Here is a 20,436-nt window from a genome sequence, read left to right on the forward strand (position 1 = left end):
AGGCTACAGAGTGCAGGTGTTATTTATGTGCCCAACTTCCTTGTTGTTGATTGTGGCTCACTATGTGGCCCGTCCCAGGTGGTGAGCCATTTTGGATGGCTTTGGAGATTATTTTGCTCTTCCCTTTAATTTTGCAATATCCAGCAGGAAGCATTGTTAGGGGGAAAAACAATGACATTTATCTGAATGGTGAATCATAACTTAATGAGAGGTGTTGTTGAAAGCTATCATTTCCTCTTATTTTGTTTTGATGATGCCCTATTTGCATATTATATGTGGCGGTGGGAACGTTCCTGTGCAATTATGCTACTGATGTGGAGAGCCAATTGGCTTTGTCCTATTAAACCAGCCAAGCTCTTCCCTCCACAAACAACTTAACCTGCTTGTGAACCTTCAACCTTATTTTCAGGTGCTAGAATGGTGCCCTATTGTCCCCTCATTAAGGGCAATGGCCTTGAGCACGTGCAGAGGGCTCTTCTCTCACGGCACAGGAGCTGACATCTTCGATTGCCTGATGGTTTTCACTTCAGCCTTTGCAATCAACTGTTTTGCAGCAGAACTGCACCAGGCGAACCCTACCGTACATTTTTTATGCGGGGTGCTGAAGGAGGATTGAGATTCTAGCTGAGGTTCTTAGCTTTGTAGATGTGACTTTGGTGGGTTTTGTCAAGCTGCAAAACCCAAGAAAGAGAAATCTTGGCCAATTAGAGCAATTACTTGCTTCATAAAAGATATAGTTTGAGAACTTCTAGGGAGGAATTACCTTGACCCGCTTCCTCACAAGCAGACTAAACTTAGCTGCCTCTTGGTCCTCTGGAATCCAACCCGTCCCTCCTGGGAATCCAGACCAGAAGTAGTTCTTGAGCTACGTTCATGTAGTGACCGTTTGAAGTGACAACAGCGCTGAAAAAAGTGACTTGTGACTTTTTTTTTCATTTTCACATTTATGACCATTGCAGCGCCCCGTAGTCATGTGATTAAAATTCAGGTGTTTGGCAATGGATTCCTATTTATGACCACTGTGATATCCCGGGGTCCCCTTTTGCGACCTTCTGACAAGCAAAGTCAATGGGGAAAGTCAGATTTGCTTAACAACCTTGTTACTAATGACTGCAGTGTTCACTTAACAACTGTGGCAAGGAAGGTCATCAAACAGGGTGAAACTCACTTAACAACTGTCTCTTTTAGAGACAGACATTCGGGGCTCAATTGGGGCTGTACGTAGAGAACTACCTATAGGTACATTCTATCACTGTAGACATCAGAATATATTGCTATTTTTCTTCTTATGGGTTCCCTTGCACCTGTCCCGGGCAGATCTGCCCCATGAATCATGGTGGATTCTATCTAAAGCTCATTGAGTGCCAGATCGCCTGGCCAAGAACAACAGATGGTCTTAATCCAGGGAAATTTCCAAGGCCCATTAAAGCCGAAGGATGCCTGCCAGATCTTTATAAGCATGGCACATCCCAGAGACAGCTGTGAATGGTCTATATAGCTAGGGATGCTACTGCAGTCAAAGTATTAAAAAGATGTGTTTGGTCTTCTGCCTCATTTTCTCCAACTGAATTTGGATGTTCTTGATTCTACCATGCTTATTGGCCAGGGACCCCTCCCCCCAAGCCTGTTCTCTCTCTCTCTCTCTCTCTCCCCCCCCCCACCCTCCATGAAAGGCCAGGAAGAGCTATAGAACAGTAGGCAGCCTGTGAATCTCCTCCAGTTGTGCCCCTGTAAAAGCAGAGGCTTAATTTTGCTTAATCTTAGCCTCACCTGCAAAACTGTGTTTCTCAACCTCAGCAACTTGAAAAATGGATGGACTTGCAACTCCCAGAATTCCCCAGCCATGCATGCTGGCTAGGGAATTCTGGGAGTTGAAGTTCACAAGTTGCCAAGTTTGGAGACCCCTGCTGTAGGAGATCAGGCATCAGCAGAAGCCAGAAGTAGCTTTCAGGAGATGTTATTGCCAGTCAAAAGGAGGGACGTTATGGGGGTCTGATTTGCCTTCAGAGCTCAAAATGCACAGTAAGTCCAAGAAGTGAGTTGCAAGAGGGAGTTGACTTTTGGTGCCAGAGTGTGCCTCGGCAGCAATTGTGATGCCAGTTGCCCAACCAACGTTTCCAATGATGGATGGAGTTGAGGCCCAGAACAGAACAGGACCCATTGTTCCCTTTGGAGTGAGAATAAGAGCTGTAAAAGTCCTGTTCTCCTCTTCTTCTCCTTCAAACATTGTTCTTTTTCATGCACTGATTGAGATTGTTTTGATGTGTGGTTTGCGGTGATCCGAGGTCTTAAGCCAAGATCACAAGTTGCAGAGAGCAGGAAGAAGATCAGTAGATCTTAGTATTTTCTTCAGCCCTGTCCCCAACCCCCGGTCCGTGAACCAGTGCCAGGCTGTGGCATGCCAGCAACCGGTCCGCACAAACAAGCAAAGCCCCATCTGTGAGATGCAGGCAGTACACAAAACCAGGCACCCTCCGGTCCATGGAAAAACCTCTCTCCACGGAAGCGGTCCCTGGTGCCCGAAAGGTTGGGGACTTCTGCTTGAGTTCATCTATTGCCCAGCATTAAGCCAGTAGATATATAGGGAGGATAAAAAAAACCAAAAACCCTTCATTCTGGGAAAACTAATCAAGAATGGAAACTAATCAAGGAGAGAAGCAACCTAGAGCTAAGGAGAAATTTCCCGACAGTGAGAACAATTAATCAGTGGAACGGCTTGCCTTCAAAAGATGTGGGTGCTCCATCACTGGAGACTTTTAAGAAGAGATTGAACAATCATTTTTCTGGACTGGAATAGGGTTTCCTGCTTGAGTAGGGGGTTGGACTAGAAGACCTCCAAGGTCCCTTCCAATTCTGTCATTTGGTTGTATTCTGACTCTGGGGTGAGCCTTGCAAACAACCTTCTCTCCATCTTACATTGAAGCAGGAGGCGGTATATGTGGTGACAGGCTGAATGCTGAAGACTTTTAAGGGTAGAACCGGGTTTGCATCTTGCCTCCGTTTCTGCTTTTTTTTTTTAATTTAGCGTGAAAATCTCTGTTGCTGTTTCTACTTGATATGACCCAAGAGAGAAAGAAAACAAATACTAAATGGCAGATGCCCTTGCCTTGAAGGAACTGTTTACCCATCAGCCTATATTCCCCCGCATAAATCCCAACGGAATTCATTGTCTTGCCTGACGTTTTAACCGTTGCTTTGCTAAATTCCCGGGGTTGTTTTCGTATCTGTTGAAAAACCGCCAGAATTCCTTTGGGATTACAGCAGTGTACACAACAAATGAATAATTGCTTTATTCTATTTTATTTTATTTTTTAAAGTGTGTTACAGCCTTTATATGCCCTTCCCTCAACTCAGATCAGGTAACTCTGCCTAGACCAGACCATATAACTCTGTCCATTTCTGTGGGACTCTGTAAAACCATCTCACTTCTGCCTGTTGTTTTTCTTCAGGCTTTGCTTTCATTGAGCACCTCTAATTACAGGTCATCCTTGACTTATAACCATTTGGACATTTGTCCTGTATTTGTGACAGTTGCAGCGTCCCGGGATCACGTGATTTCCCCTTTTGTGACCTTATGACAGGCGACGTCAACGAGGAAGGCAGGTTTCAGTTAACAACCGACTTACTAACTTCCTAGAAGATTCCATGCTGGCTGTAGAATTCTGGGAGTTGAAGTCCGCACATCTTCAGGTTGCTAAGGTTGAAAAGCACCGCTCTAGGCTGTGAAATGGCAGGCCTTCTTGCTCAGAATATTTTTATTCACTCTTATTCACATTTTGCTTGGTTTCCTTCGTCTGACCTTTGGTTATCCCACCTTTATTAGTTTATTAAGTAACTCAAAGTGGCAAACATACCTAGTACTCCTTTCTCCTCCTATTTGTCCCACAAAAACTCTCTGAGAGGGGTTGGGTTGAGAGAGACGGACTAGCCTAAAATCACCTAGCCAGCTTTCATCCCTAAGGTGAGACTAGAACTCACCATCTCCTGCTGACTGGCCCAAAGTCACCCAGTTGGCTTTCATGCCTAAGGTGAGACTAGAACTCACCATCTCCTGCTGACTGGCCCAAAGTCACCCAGTTGGCTTTCATGCCTAAGGTGAGACTAGAACTCACCATCTCCTGGTGATTGGCCCAAAGTCACCCAATTAGCTTTTTTGTCTAAGATGGGACTAGAACTTCCAGTCTCCTGGTGATTGTCACTAATTGGCTTTCATGCCAAAGGTGGGACTGGTTTTTAGTCTGGTGCCTTAACCACTAGATTAAATTGGCTTCCCAAGAATAAAAATAAACATCTCCTAGAATGGCTTACGGTTTAATAAAAAATCACAGCGCTCCTTTCCTCAGAATAACACTCTAAAAATTCACAACCTAAAAGGAAACTCAGACGAGGAGAACAAAGGGGGGGAAAAAACTGCTTTTGTGAAAAATAAAAAATTGCCGTCTGCCAAAATCATGTTAAACTTATTCAGGATGAATAAACAAACTTTTAAAAAAAGCATTCGCATTGATTGGGTTGCTGTTTTTTTCCTCCCTTCTTCAGCTTTTCACGAGGAAAAGAGCAGACATTATTTGAACTGAATTTCTGTGAAAGAAATTTCTGTGTTGGTTGTCATCTTGCTCACTCTTAGATATAAATGAAGAAGAAATAACAAAGATATCTATTTGTGCAACTGATGGATCATTCATGTGGCACTGATGGCCTTCGGTGTCTCCTGCTTCAAAATGAACAGAAGACCTTCCCATTAATTTGGCTGTCGAGTATTCTGTGAAAGGCAGGCTTAGCCTCCATTGAGAAATACCGTTTTTTTAAAGTACAGGTCGTCCTCAACTTACAACGGTTCATTCAGTGACACTTCAAAGTTACAACGGCACGGGACAAAGTGACTTTTGACCGTTTTTCACACTTACGACCGTTGCCGCATCCTCATGGTCACGTGACCAAAATTCGGGTGACTGACGCATGATGGTTGCCGTGTCCTGGAGTCATGCGATTCCCCTTTGCGACCTTCTGACAAGCAAAATCAGTGGGGAAGCCTGATTCACTTAACAACCGTGCGAACTAATGTAACAACTGCAGTGATTGACTCAAGAACTGTGGTCAGAAAGCTTGTGAAATGGAGCGAAGCTCACTTTGGTCTGGGGTAGCTGCAGAAATCTGGGGCTCAGTTGGGGTGGTAAGTCAAGGACTCTCTGTATTCTCATCTTTATGCGTGGAAACAAAAAACAAAAAAAAAGAAGGAAGGATGTGAACCTCGTGGAAAAAGAGCTATGAAATCTCCATGCTTTTTCCACCTTCCGCCCTTCTCTCCTACCAAATCCGTTCCTGCTGTTTTTAATTTCTGGCTCCGCTTCTCCGATTTATTCTCCCGTCATGCTATTAAGTGGACAAAAGCCCGGTGTTATTTCCCCCATGTCTAGGCTGGGTTATCTTGTGGCTTGACATTTGGTTGGCCAAGGATGGTGACCCAGGGGGATGAAACAATATTCCTTTTTTTTTTCTTTCTTTCTTTTTCTAAATACAAGGACGTTTCCGCCTGGTTGCTTGAAGGCCATTCTTTCTCTCTTCAGGAGGTCCGGCAAGTAGCTGCATTCAACGTAGCCGCAGGCTAACGTTCTCCGCTGGTGTAGCTCAGCCAGAACCGTCGTGAATGAATTGTTGCCCTGCTGTTGCGGAATGGAGCGTGTGTTGATCAAGAGCGCTTAAAATCAGCCCAGAGAAAATTTGACAGATTTATTAGTTCAGGTAATGGAGCTCTATTTGCCGGATGCGTCCGCCTTGCAGTGAGCTTCATGCAGCAAGATCTTGCCGCTCCAGAGGTTTCTCGGAGGGGGTCTGGACAGTCCAGCAAGGAAAACTACCCACCCTCCTCTCCTCTGCTCCCGCGTGGGCTTATTCCCAAGGCAGAGACAATGTAGACATATTACTTGGACAGAGCTACTCCTTTCCCCTGCCTGCCCCATCTCTTCAGCCCTCTTTTTCCTGAGCATCTGTCTCCGAGAGGCGCAATCTTTTGGACGTTTTTCTCCTTTGCAGTTCCCTTAAAAATGGATGTGCGCTCCTTATCCGAGCTGGCCTGAGCTGTTGGGGATGGATCAGAGGGGAGTGTTGCTCACGTGTAACGATTGTGCTATCTCTTTGGCTCTCTTCTGGGTCTGCCATGTGGGCAAAGTTGCTGGAAAAAGAAGGGAGACTCTGCAGAGGAGGCCTCAGGTCAAACCGCTTAGCGCTGGTGGCCGTTCAGGAAGGTTGTTTTTTTCCAGGCTGGGCAACCAGACCCCGGGCATCGTTGTCTGAAACTGGTGCCCAGTTTTCTCGGAGCCGGGTCTTGGTGGTCTTTGGCCTGGATTTGTTCCCGTCACTTCTAGGGCTCTGGAAGATCCTTTGTGGCGGGCGGGTTAATTCCTCCATCTCTGGCATGGTGCCCTGATGGATGGGTAGGCATTTTCGTGTCTTAACTTTAGCAAGAAGCGTATGGTGGGCATGTCTCCCCAGGCATTCCAGGCAGGCTGTGAATGTTGGATGCTGGAAGGAGGTGATGGAGACCAGGACTGGGAGAGGAAGAGGAAATAACAACAACAACAAACAACAACAACAACAACAATAATGTTGGAAGGGACCTTGGAGGTCATCTAGTCCAACCCCCTGCTCTGCCAGGAAACCCTATACTATTTCAGGCAAATGGCTGTCCAATCTCTTCTTTAAAATTTCCAGTGTTGGAGCATTCACAACTTCTGGAGGCAGGTTGTTCCACTGGTTAATTGTTCTAACAGGAAGTTGCTCCTTAGTTCTAGATTGCTTCTCTCCTTGGTTAGTTTCCATCTGTTGCTTCTTCTCCTGCCTTCAGGTGCACTGGAGAATAGCTTGACTCCCTCTTCTTTGGGGCAGGCCCTGAGATATTGGAAGACTGCTATCGTGTCCCCCTTGTCCTTCTCTTCATTAGACTAAAAGGTAAAGGTAAAGGTTCCCCCGCACATGCGTGCTAGTCGTTTCCGACTCTAGGGGCCGGTGCTCATCTCCGTTTCAAAGCCGAAGAGCCAGCGCTTGTCCGAGGACATCTCCGTGGTCATGTGGCTGGCATGACTAGACGCCAAAGGCGCACGGAACGCTGTTACCTTCCCACCGTAGTGGTCCCTATTTTTCTACTTGCATTTTTACGTGCTTTCGAACTGCTAGGTTGGCAGAAGCTAGGACGAGTAACAGGCGCTCACTCTGTTACGCGGAACTCGGGATTCGACCCGCCAAACTGCCGACCTTCCGATCGACAAGCTCAGCGTCCTAACCCACTGAGCCACCGCGTCCCTTTTCATTAGACTAGACATGCCCAATTCCAGCAACCGTTCCTTATATGTTTTAGCCTCCAGTCCCCTGATCATCTTGGTTGCTCTTCTCTGCACTCTTTCTAGAGTCTCACCATCTTGGATATATTACACTAGAGTAGAACCTCTGCATTGCTTATCTCCACAGAGATACCGTTCCCCTGTTCCTTCCCCTCTTCTACCCAGCCATTACCCTTTCAATTCTCCCTTCTGCTTTCATTTCTTTATTAAAGAGACAGTGGAGCTTTTTTCTCAGGTGAGATATGAGATGCTCAACAGGGCTTTTACCTTTTGACAAATCTCTTTTAGTTTCCTTTTTAGACAGGTGGATTTATGTCCAAGTACATGTAGCCCTCGACTATTTGTTTGGTGGCTGTTCAAAGTTATGATGGTGCTTAGGATCAGTCCTCGCATTTACAACCATCAGTGTGTTCCCCATGGGCATGTGATTAAAATTTGGGCACTTGGCAACTGGTAGATGTTCATTATGGTTGCAGCATTGCAGGGTCATTTCTGAGCTTCCCAGCAAGCAAAGTCCCAGGGGGAACTGGATTCGCTAACTGAGTTTATGACTCCTTTAACAACTGCAGTGATTCGCTTAACAAACCTGGCCAAAAAACCCTAATAGAATTGGACAAAACTCACAGAACAACTGCCTCGCTTAGCGATGGGAGTTCCAGCTATGATTGTAAGCAGGAAGTAGAAATTAAGGCCTGTGAAGCAATAGGAACATTGGAAGATGGTCAGAAGCAATTAGAATAGAATAGAGCTGGAAGGGACCTTGGAGGTCTTCTAGTCCAGCCCCCTGCTCAAGCAGGAGAACCTATGCCATCTCAGACAAGTGACTGTCTAGCTAGCCTCTTCTTAAAAATCTCCAGTGATGGAGCGCCCACGATTTCTGGAGGCAAGCTGTTCCACTGGTTAATTGTCCTCATTGTTTTTTGTTGTTGTTTTATTATTTTTATTTTTCATTAGCCCCAGAAACTAGGTCCAGAAACAACAGGTGTAAGTTTGCAGTGACCTGAATTTCCTTCAGATCTCAGGAAAAAACTTCCTGGCAGTGAGATCTGTTCAAAGCGGAATAGTCTAGCTTTTTTGCTATCTCTGCCAGCCTCTTCTCACAGAAGGTTTAATTGGTTTTCCTACACGTTGCAAAGGATTGGTTTAGATAATCTTGGGATCCCTTCCAACTCTATAATTCTGTGAAAAATCAAAGGAACTGGGTATGCTTAGACTTGAGAACAGAAGACCCAGGGGGGATATGGTAATGAAACCTAAAAAAGATGTCAGATTAAAGAAAAAGGTAAGACCTGTTCTATATCATTTCAAAGTGGAGGCTATAACATTCAGACAGTCCTTGATTTATGATCACAACTGGGACCAGAATCTCTATTGTTAAGCAAGGTGGGTTGTTTCATGAGTATAATCTTTTTTGCTGTGGCTGTTAAGTGAGTCACAAAGCATCATTAAGTGAATCCAATTTCCTCACTGACTTTGCTTGGTGGAAGCTGGCTGGGAAGGTTGCAAATGACAATCACGTGACCCTGGAACCTGTGGTATATACAGTACATACTGGTTGCTAGGTGCCTGAATTTTAATGGGGGATGCTGCAATGGTCGTAAGTGTGAGGACTGGTCGTAAGTCACTTTTCTCAATGCTGTTGTAAGTTGAAACGGTCTCAAAACAAATAGTTGTAAGTTGAGGACAACCTGTAATGTTAAATTCCTAGCAGTTTGCTACTGGTTCTCCCAAGAATTGGTGGTCTTCTCTGTGCTGATGGACCAAAGCCCAACGTGTCACCCCTATAAACAGTTCAAGTACGCTCGGCAGGGTGTGAATAGTTGAACCTGGGTTGGATAATAGTGAGGGGTTTTTCTCCAAGGGTATGCCACTGAATTTCCCTCTTGACCACATCAGGTAAAGCCTGAACTGTCCCTAATTGTTTGGGAATTTACTCCTCTCCTGTTGGAGCCAGGAAAAATACATGTCAAAAGTAATCTTGAATTTGATAGATCTAAGCCCAGAGCTTCAATTTGGAGCTTCCAGACTCTTTGCATTCTGGGAAACGTGGCAGAAAAAGCTGTGTGGGGTCCACACTTCCAAGGGTTTTGTTTTGGAGAACTGAGCATCTTGTTCTCCAAAGTGGTTTTTGGGAAAGGCAACTGGACTGAATTTTTTGAGGAAGAAGAAAAAGACATTTCGCTTCCCTCCCAAAAAACTTCATCAGTTGTACTGGATGGTGTGTGTGTGTGTGGGGGGGGAGATGGAAGGATGAGTACTGACAGTTTAGACTGGATGATGAGGATGGAAGAAGTAGTTCTGACAGGAAGGGGAGGGGGTGGGAAATGGAAGGATTGTATTTCTTCGCAGTCATCTGGTTTTAACAATCTTTGAGAGCCATTGAGGCAACTTGGGGTTGTATCTGTGCCCTCACGACCGCATTGTGTAGTGGAGATTTGGTGGCGTCAACTTTGTAGACATTAAGCATCTTGTTGGAGGTGCAGGATGAAACACCCAGGAAGGTGAAAAAGAGAGCGTGGTGCAACTTCCCTCAGGGGTATCATTTGTACAGATAGTCCTCAACTTATGACCACAATTCAGCCTGAAATTTCTGCTGCTAAGTGAGACATTTGTTCATTGAGTGTTGCCCTATTTGACCACCTTTCTGGCCGCAACTGTTAAGTGAAAATGGCTTCTCCGTTGGCTTTGTTTATGGGACGTTCGCAAAAGGGGACACAGCAACGATCATAAATAGGAGTCAGTTGCTAAGCATTTGAATTTGGATCATGTGAAATGGTTGTCGGTGTGGAAAAACAAGTCATGAGAAATAGTGCCGTTGTAACTCTGAACTGTCGCTTAAGTGAACTGTCACAAGTTAAGGACTACCTGTGCTTTTCCAGCAAGGAGGGCGTTGCTCATGTGCTGCCTATCTCGGAGTGGCCTGGTGGGAGAGCAGTATGGGTACCACGTGGCATCCTGGAATTTACACCCTCACGATCTGGGCCATGGTGGAGGAGAGAGACAGCCTTTTTTGCGGAGACATTTCCTATCGATGCTGTTTGCCTGTGTGTGCTCTTCTGTCCTTGCATCTGTGAGATGTTTGTGAGGCTTTTTGTTCTCATCTCTGCTTCCCCCCCCCCCGTATTTCTCTTGAGACCTCCCTAAACACGAAAAAACACATCCACAAAGTCGAGGTTGTAAGGCCAGGATCAGAATTGGGCGCCCTTCAAGTGTCTTGGACCAGCATCGATTGTTGTCTCCTGGTGTACCCAGATGGTGATGGGTATGGATGCCTTAAAGTAACTTTTAATTCTGTGGTTGAACGATGTGAGGATGTGATACGGGGTGAAACGGGGGAGGAATAATCGACACCGTGTAATCATTTTAAAGTGAGGAACTTTGCCACTCAGATGCATAATTTATGCAACCTGGGGGGAAAAAAAGAGTCCTTCTGAATGTCATGAGGGGATTATCTTCAGGCAGAATTCTGTGCCTGGTTTTGAGATGCTGGATAAACACTTTTGATGGGGCCAACTTCATACTAAATGCTGAAAGGTCACATCCCTTGCCTTGGAATGGGCCTGCTCATCCTCTCTCTCCAATTTGATTGCTGCTTAGAAAAACAGGTAGTCCTCGACTTATGACAGTTCATTTAGTGACCATTTGAAGTTCCAAGGGCACTGAAAAAAATTGACTTAGCGACTGTTTTTCACACTTACGACCATTGCAGCATCCCCAGGGTCACATGATCAAAATTCAGACGCTTGGCAACTGATTCGTATTTATGACGGTCGCGTTGTCCCTGGAGTCATGTGATCCCCTTTTGCAACCTCCTGACAAGCAAAGTCCCTGGGGAAGCCAGATTCACTTAACAACCGGGTTACCGTCTTAACAGTTGCAGCGATTCACTTAAGTGTGGCAAGAAAGGTTGTAAAATAGGGCAAAATTCACTTAACAAATGTCTCACACTTAGCAACATAAATTTGGGGCTCAATTGTGGTCATACGTCAAGGAGTACCTACAGTCCATCACTCCAAGTCCTCCTCTATCAGAGCACTATCTCTCACATCCTCTCTGATAGACCTTTGTGTCCCCATATTTAGGATAGGATAGGATAGGATAGAATAAGGAATAAGGAATAAGAATAGAATAGAGAATAGAGAATAGAGAATTAGAATTAGAATAGAATAGAATAGAATAGAATAGAATAGAATAGAATAGAATAGAATAGAATAGAATAGAATAGAATAGAATAGAATAGAATAGAATAGAATAGAATAGAATAGAATAGAATAGAATAGAATAGAATAATGGAGTGGAGTGGAGTGGAGTAGAGTAGAGTAGAGTAGAGTAGAGTAGAGTAGAGTAGAGTAGAGTAGAGGAGTGGAGTGGAGTGGAGTGGAATGGAATGGAATGGAATGGGATAGGATAGGATAGGATAGGATAGGATAATAGAATAGAATAGAATAGAATAGAATAGAATAGAATAGAATAGAATAGAATAGAATAGAATAGAATAGAATAGAATAGAATAGAATAGAAAAAATGGAATGGAATGGAATGGAATGGAATGGAATGGAATGGAATGGAATGGAATAGAATAGAATAGAATAGAATAGAATAGAATAGAATAGAATAGAATAGAATAGTGGACTGGACTGGAGTAGAGTAGAGTAGAGTAGAGTAGAATGCAGAATGGAATGGAATGGAATAGATCACCTGTTATTCTATTCTATTAGTTTTTAATTAACACAAACCTTCCCCAATTTTAAAATGCACGGAGTGGAAAGTGATGCCATTAAGACTGTAAATAAGTCACAGATATAAAGCTCAGTTTATTTCGAGTTTGGGTTGTGCAAGGTTGCATACAGTGGCTCTTGGCGTTTATCGTGGATAATACCGATGAACCTTGGAATCGCGTTAAGCCTATTAGCGTGGAGGTTTCTACTATTTAGCATTCATTTAACATGGCTGAAGCATGTTGTGGGAAGAACACAGTTCTAACACTGACCTGGGGCCTTTTGCCTCTGTGCTGTTTATAAAAGTGTTTAATATTTTGCATGTTGTCCTACCGGCAGGGAAAGGGGATTGTTAAGAGATGTAAATACCTGTATGGCACCAATGGGGACTGGGTTCAGTGAAGTGCTGTGTATTTTCCAAAAATTGCGTGCAGTCACTGAATTGTCTATATTGAGGCCATGCAACCTGCTGTTTTTTTTATGCGTTGTAATCCACACACCCTGGATGAAGCTGTTCCTATAAGGGATTCTCCAACAACACCTCTCATGCCCTTCTCTTTTCACATTTTACTTTGCTGGTTTTTGTGTTACTCCGATGTCCTCTTGTTTACGCCTCTGTGGAATAAAGCTGACTTCTGAGGATGGGAAGAACTATTAGTCAAGCTTCAAAGTAGTAGAAGGAGATCACCCAGCCTTTCCTACGGCTCTTAGCTGCTAGGCAAGGCTTTCCACCTGCTGGCCACTGACCATTATCATTCAGATTATAGTCTGCATAAAGCAGTTAGGCAGATGAATAGTTCTAGACGCCTGACATAAACAAGCCAAAATTATAATAAAGGGTCCTTGGTGCTCTGTGAGGTTGGGTTGTTTTCTTGCAGACTTTTCATTACCCAAACTAGGTAATGTCATCGGTGCTAGTCACCAGCACTAGCATCCAGGACCCCTCATTACAACCCTGAGCTGCAAATATTCTCCTCTATTGGGACAAAATTATAATAAACACACATGCAAACACACGAACACACCCGAGTGGCAAGGCTAGGTCAACCATATTTGTGCGAAAATACTGGATAGCCACTGACTAGCCCAGGGGTAGGCAACCTTGGCTCTTTTATGACTCGTGGACTTCAACTCCCAAAATTCCTGAGCCAGCATAAAAGAGCCAAGTTTGCCTACCCCTGGACTACTGATAGCAAAGAACTTTTACTCTCCCCGGTCATCTAATGGCCAGGGAGAGTTTTGCAACCCAGATATGGCAGCCGAAGTTGGGGAGCATGGTTTTCTGTCTCATCTTCTGATCCCCTCTGAGGTTTGCTTGGAGAACACTCTTGAAGTTGCAATAAGTGACTTCTTAGGGATGTAGCTTGCTCATCTTTATTTTAAGTTAGTTCTCACTGGCCCGCAATTTCCAAAGCTACTTTGATGTCCATCAACTATAGCCTTTGCAAGAGGGTTTTTTTTGCTAGGGACAGGTCCACCCAGTAAGGCCTTCTTCCTTGATGTTGGCCAGATGTTCTTTCCTCAGGAATTAGGGCTGGTAAACCTTTCTCTCTTCTTCTTCACTCTAGCTAGAACTCAGGAAGTCCAAGCCGAGAATGTGACAGTAGCAGAAGGCGGGCAGGCTGAGATCAATTGCAAGCTACACCAATATGATGGCTCCATCGTGGTGATCCAGAATCCATCTCGGCAGACGCTCTTCTTCAATGGCACACGAGGTAACCTTGTTTCTAGTCTTCAAGGTGTCGAATTGTGGGCTGGAGATGGGATGACTGAGCCACAAAGACCTCAGCACCTGGAAAGTGGGTCATCGACTTTCTTGTTGTCCCTTCGTGTTGATCTACAATGTTGTCCAGGGCTGGAGACCAGGAGTGTTCAGAACTGTGACTGTGGCTGGTTGTGACCTGGGGGAAGATGATCCTTGTTTATTTGATTGGTCCACAACCGAGGCATTTCCCTTCCGCTCCTTACAGCCTTGAAGGACGAACGTTTCCAATTGGCGGAGTTCACCCAAAAACAAGTCCGCATTGTGCTCTCCAATGCCCGTCTGGAAGATGAAGGTGGATACTATTGCCAGCTGTATACAGAAGACACTCACCATCAGATTGCCATCCTCACAGTACTGGGTATGTGTCACCCTGCTTTGTATGTGGGAAAGAGCAGGAGGCGGCCTATATTTGTCCAAGGACTTTCTTAAAGTATGAAAGAATGAAAAAGTGGCTTGGCAAGATAGGATAATGTTTATTACGATCCAGACAGAGGAGGGAAGTGATAAGATCAGAAGAGGGTGCTGTACCCCACTGTTTAGCTCAGGGGTGTTCAACAAGGGCAACTTTAAGACCTATAGACTTCAACTCCCAGAATTCCCCAGCCAGCCATGCTGGCTGGGGAATTCTGGGAGTTGAAGTCCACAAGTCTTAAAAGTGGCCAAGTTTGAGGGCCCCTGCTCTAAATGTCTGTAGAGATTCTCAGTCATCCAGGTCATGGTTGTCCCAAAGGTGCTTTTTCAGGAGGCAACTTCCTTGTTTTTCTTTGAAGACGTTTCCCTTCTTCATCCAAGAAGCTTCTTCAGCTCTGACTGGATGGTGGGCAAGGGAAGGATTTATATTCCTTGCAGACAGCTGGTCCCTTGCATTCTTTAAAGAGAGACATTGAGGCCACTTGGAGGTTTATGTGTGTCCTCAAGGTCCCTGGAGTGGTGCAAATGGAACTGCCGAAAGGACCATGTTGTAGACGGGAGATAGATGATGTCGTATCCCACCCCTTCTGTTGAGAGAGGACTGTTCAGTGTTGACATAAGTGGCCTCTTTGACCCCTCTTTCAAACCAGCAGACACACATACACCTCCAAGCGGCCCCAACGACTCTCCAAAAGAATGCAAATGACCAGCGGTCTGCAAGGAACACAAATCCTTCCCTTGCCCACCATCCAGTCAGAGCAGAAGAAGATTCTTGGATGAGAAACGAAGCATCTTCAAAGAAAAACAAGACAGTCCAGTTGCTTTCTGAAAAAGCACCTTTGGGTCAACCCTCTGAAATTCACTCCTCTAAATCAGACTGCAGCCGACCCAAAGGAAAAAAAAAATCAGGTATGTCTTGAAAGCTGCTGGTGCAAAGGACATTCAAGCACACGATTGTCTAGACAGGCTTCAGTGGATGTCCAGAATTTCAGAGCCGTCTGCTTTATCCCCCTCAGGAATGCTCAGAGACTGAACCTAAGATCTTTAGCCTGCCAAACATGTGCTTTGACGCTGAGCTGTAGCTTTTCTGAAAGTCACAGTTTCAGGAATCTACCTAACTTGCCAGACTAAAGACTATTAGAAAACGTGATCATTTCTCAAGGTCAGCCTTTGGCGGAAGGGGAACAGATAATCTTCAAAGAGAGAGAGAGAGAGAGAGAAGATTAGGATTCTTCCTTAGCAGGACATCAGTGGAAGCGTTGATGCGAATTAAACAAACTGGCTCAGTGGGTTAGGATGCTGAGCTTGTCGATCAGATGGTTGGCAGTTTGGCGGGTCGAATCCCGAGTGCCACGTAACAGAGTGAGCGCCTGTTACTCGTCCCAGCTTCTGCCAACCTAGCAGTTCGAAAGCACGTAAAAATGCAAGTAGAAAAATAGGGACCACTACTGTGGGAAGGTAACAGCGTTCCGTGCGCTTTTGGCGTCTAGTCATGCCGGCCATATGACCACGCTGGCTCTTCAGCTTTGAAACGGAGATAAGCACCGGCTCCTAGAGTCGGAAACGACTAGCACGCATGTGCGGGGGAACCTTTACCTATACTTTTACTATACATCCTGTTTTGTTTTTTTTTAAAAAAAGAATCTGATTTTGCAAGTACGAATGTTGGAAGGAACAAATAGAGGTCAAGGGATTTAGTAAACCCTTGTTATCTTCAGAAATTCATGCCTACCTCTAGGTTCTGTCTTTGCTTTTCTTCTTAGCTCCATGGCAGGAGGCTAAGTCCTTGTTTTCCTTTGTAAAATGACCTTCTCGGAATCGAGAAGCTTGGGTGAAGTCATCTCCGCCCACTATCTCTAGCAGTTGAAGTATTAATTAAGGAAGTTGCTGCACTGGAGGCAGTTTAGGTGCATAGGTGAAGGATTCAACCATGGGGATGTGAGATGAAGGAGGCAAGGACCGATAATTTGCCTGCGTTTTCTTCTTCCAGTTCCCCCAGACAGTCCTTTGGTGGAGGTGAAGGAACAGGCGGTAGAAGGAGGAGAAGTTGAACTCACTTGCAGCATTCCGAGGTCACGCCCTGCGGCCACCCTGCGCTGGTACCGGGACCGGAAAGAGATAAAAGGTACCATTCCAAATGGGGCCCTGTAGAAACCACATAACCAATAAAACAAATAAACTTCCTGGGAAACAGGATCCAGGCACTTCTTCGTCGGCTGGCGTTTGGGCCAAAGTCAACTTGGAATTCCAAGTGAAGGAATATCTTATTTTTTCACTTGACGTCTTCCAGGTGCTTTGGGTGATGAGGGAGGATACTTCCCACCGTACATGTCTATGGATATTCTCAGTCATCCAGGTCATACTTGTCTCAAAAGTGGTTTTTTTTTAAGGTAAATGAACAATTTTTTGAGAAAGAAGAAGAAGAAATTTCACTCCTCATCTAAGAAGCTTCATCCTGGATGGAACTCCTTGAATGAAAAGTGAAACTACTACTACTAGTACTTCTTCTTCTTCTTCTTCTTCTTCTTCTTCTTCTTCTTCTTCTTCTTCTTCTTCTTCTTCTTCTTCTTCTTCTTCTTCTTCTTCTTCTTCTTCTTCTTCTTCTTCTTCCTTCTTCCTTCTTCTTCTTCTTCTTCTTCTTCTTCTTCTTCTTCTTCCTCCTCCTCCTCCTCCTCTCCTCCTTTTTCCTCCTCTCCTCCTCCTCCTCCTCCTCTTTCTTTTTCCTCTCCTCCTCCTCCTCCTTCCTCCTCCTCCTCCCCTTTCCCTCCCTCCTCCCCTTTCCCTCCCTCCTTCCTTCCTCCTCTTTTCCCATCTTACAGTTTGGGATGGATTCAACAGCTGTTTCTCCAATAAATAAACAGGTTCTTAGCCCTTGGGCTTTGAGTTTGTTCAGGGACCATCTTTTTAGTTAGGCTAGTGGGTTGATGCCACTTGTCCATTCTATATTTTAACTTTTGTAATGTTTTAAATTGTTTTTATTTTGAGTCCACCCAGAGTCAGTTGTTGAGATTATCCGTATAATACGTATCTGGGAGTTGAAGCCCACAGATCTTAAAAGATGCCAAGGTTGAACACCCCTGATCTAAAGGGGAGTTGTACGTGCTTGCTGGGGGTTACTTGACAGGGCTGGTATGCTGTTTGTGTGTATTTCAGGAACAAGCAGCAAGCAGGAAAATGGGAAAGTATTCAGCATCACCAGCATGGTGCGTTTTTGGGTGGATCGCAAGGACCACAGCAGCATTGTGACGTGCGAAGCCATCCACCCAGCACTGCGTGGTCAGCGGAAGCAGACGCAGTACGTGCTAGATGTACAATGTAAGTGACCACTGGACAATGTAAGTGACCACTGGAGCTCCCTAGGAAGGGAGGGGGGTAGGAGAGGTAGATTTTGCAAGCCAGGTTCAGGTTAGCGAGATCAAGAAATGGAGCCCCGTTGCATTTTGCATCCTGCTTGCCCCATTTTCTGTCTTTTTTTGAATGAAGGAGGCAACAATTATTGGCTCCTTGGCTTAATGGTCAGAGGAAGAAACGAAGCAAGGACCTGACCTAACAGATAAGCTGTTAAAAAGTCTGAAGTGCTTTCAGACTTGCAAAATTCTATTAAAGTAGAATTAGTTACTCTAGTCATGTTGCCTGTTTGGTTTAGCTGTGAGGGCTGACAAAAATAGATACCCCAAAGTTAGGGGGCCTTACAGAGGACAGATATTCCACCAAGATTTCATTCTGATCACCGCCCATCTTTTACTTCAGCCCCACCAACTAATTGACATGGGACCCAAGAAAAGGATCCTTAAGGAAAAAAAGCTTTTGATAGAGTCACCTGATCTGTGTGGTTGGGTTCCATACAATTCCAGATTCTTGAACCACTTCATCTTGCAAGTCTTTCATACAAATTGGGGTTTTTTCCCCTCATAAATTGATATTAATTCTTAGCTTATAAACATTTTATTTAGCTGTTCCACTTTGGGAGCTGTGTTTGAAAAACAGCTTCCACATTATGCATTTAGTTTGATTTTTTTTTATTCTTCCGTTCTGCCTACTAGCAGGTTTCCAAGGTTGTTGACAATAAATAAAAGTAGTTTTTTTTAAGGCATTAATGATGGATGAAGTTTCTGAGGGGATAGTGATGTAAAACGTTCACACTTTTGGCTATAGAAGTTACTGGTTTACAAATCCAGCATGTAAAGAAAGGAAATATATATGATAGATAGATGATAGATAGATAGATAGATAGATAGATAGATAGATAGATAGATAGATAGATAGATAGATAGATAGATAGATAGATAGATATAGATAGTAGATAGATAGATATAGATAGATAGAAATAGATATAGATAGAAGATAGATAGATAGATAGATAGATAGATAGATAGATAGATAGATAGATAGATAGAGATAAATGGAGATAGATAGATAGATAGATAGATAGATAGATAGATAGATAGATAGATAGATAGATGATAGATAGATAGATAGATAGATATAGACAGACAGACAGATAAATATCACTAGTAGTAGAATACTCCAGCATTTTAAACTGGAGAATAAACAGCGAGAGCCACTCTCCTAGATCAGATTAAAAACTCATCTAGTCCAATATCCTGTTTTCCCATCGATCAACCAGATGCCTCTGAGAAAACCAGAAGCAGCATTTGAACAAGTACACTCTACCACCGTCTGATTAGCAAAGTAGTTAAGAGTAGGCTGGGTGGTGTGACATGAAGTAGACAGATAGCTAGCCTGAAAATCTTAGGTCAAAGAGTGCAGAGAAGGTTCTTCACCAGAGGGGAGTGAGGCTGCCCCCCCACTTTCAGCCCTGGCTCTCCAGCATTTTAATGAGTTTGATGAGAAAGCAGAGGGAATGCTAATCAGTTGCAGGTGACCCTTGGCTGGGTAGGTTAGCTAATATTCTAGGAGACAGAAATAAAATTTGCAACGATCCTGATCTGCTGGGAAGGGGCGGAAAGTAACTGGGAGGCTGGAGTAGTCAAATGCAAAGTTAATATTTTAGGAAACGGATCAATTGCACAGCTAGAGAGTGGGGAATTTCTGGCTAGGCTGTGCATCTTTTGTGGAGAAGAACTTGCAGAGGGAGCATCTTAGAGACAGACATCTGAGAGAGCCAGGTGATATGAGTCCAAAAAGACAAAAAAAAAGAAAGGGGGGGGAGGCAATCTGGAACTAGTTCAGACGAGTAAGAGAAGATGGTCAGAGGAGCAGAAAGAGAGATTAAAGGAACAAGGAGAACAACTTGTCAAATATCTGAGAGGCTGTCACAGAGAGGGATGCCAGGATTCCTTCCCGAGATCAGAAGGAAACCAGTAGCACCTTTTCCGACTCACACACTGGATTCAAAAGCTCACAAAAGCTGCAGCTCCCTCCTGCTTCTGCCTTTGATTCCAGTCGGTACGTCGGAAAAGGGACGATCAGACTCTGATTTTTTTTTTAACTTTTTAGTTTTTTTTGCATCCGTGTAGTTCCCTCCTACAATGGCTACAAAGAGACTCCTTCAGTGAGCTGTCAGAAACACTTTGGGCCAGCCTGAACATTTTTTGAGGGGAGCCAAATTCTGCCGCCGTCTTTAAATCTGACAATCCTTGTTAAAGGAAAGCTACCCAGGAGAGTGCAGGTAGTCCTCGCCTTACAACTTAGTGACAGTTCGGCGTTGCAACAGACTCAAAAAGGGGACTTATGACCCCAATCAGAAGTTCCAACAGTGCCCCCCCCGCCCCCCCAGTCATGTTACCTCAGGTGCTCGACAAAATGGCGGCGTTTATGGCCGTTTTGCAGCATCCCGTGGTCACGTGACCATAGTTTACCACAGTTTGTCGCCAAACCAGCACTTGCAATAGATTCGCTTGCCAACCATGGCATTTGCTACGCCACCACATTAGCTTAACAGGCACCACATACAGTAGAGAAGATCGTAAAATTGGATTGGTGATGTGACCGATCCATTTTATGACTCTTATGACTCACAACCGTGATGGGCATGTTCTTCCATTAGGGCGGTAACTCGAGGGCTACCTGCAGATAATTTTAAACTTGCGTCGGCGTCAGATCAGGCTTGCGGCATTCCCACATCTGAAGGAACAATTTGCTTTTATAGTTTGCATCTTCTTGTTCTTGAAGAGTTTGCGTCTTTTGAAGCGAAGGAAAGGCATCATCAGGGTCTTCGAGAGGCAGGGGGCATACAAATTTG

The 20,436-nt window shown here is 44.5% G+C and overlaps 1 protein-coding gene across 1 annotated transcript in view; it reads left to right on the plus strand.

Annotated features, from left to right (window-relative positions):
• CADM4 (cell adhesion molecule 4) overlaps positions 1 to 20,436 on the plus strand; it is a 136,181-nt gene that overhangs the window by 108,169 nt on the left and 7,576 nt on the right. The window contains exons 2-5 of the mRNA XM_081334973.1: positions 13,624 to 13,770; positions 14,026 to 14,178; positions 16,222 to 16,356; positions 17,385 to 17,546. Coding sequence (XP_081191099.1) covers positions 13,624 to 13,770; positions 14,026 to 14,178; positions 16,222 to 16,356; positions 17,385 to 17,546 — 597 coding nt within the window. The remainder of the gene's footprint in view (positions 1 to 13,623; positions 13,771 to 14,025; positions 14,179 to 16,221; positions 16,357 to 17,384; positions 17,547 to 20,436) is intronic.

Source organism: Vipera berus (assembly GCF_964194415.1).
Source record: "Vipera berus genome assembly, chromosome: 9".
Classification (NCBI taxonomy): domain Eukaryota; kingdom Metazoa; phylum Chordata; class Lepidosauria; order Squamata; family Viperidae; genus Vipera; species Vipera berus.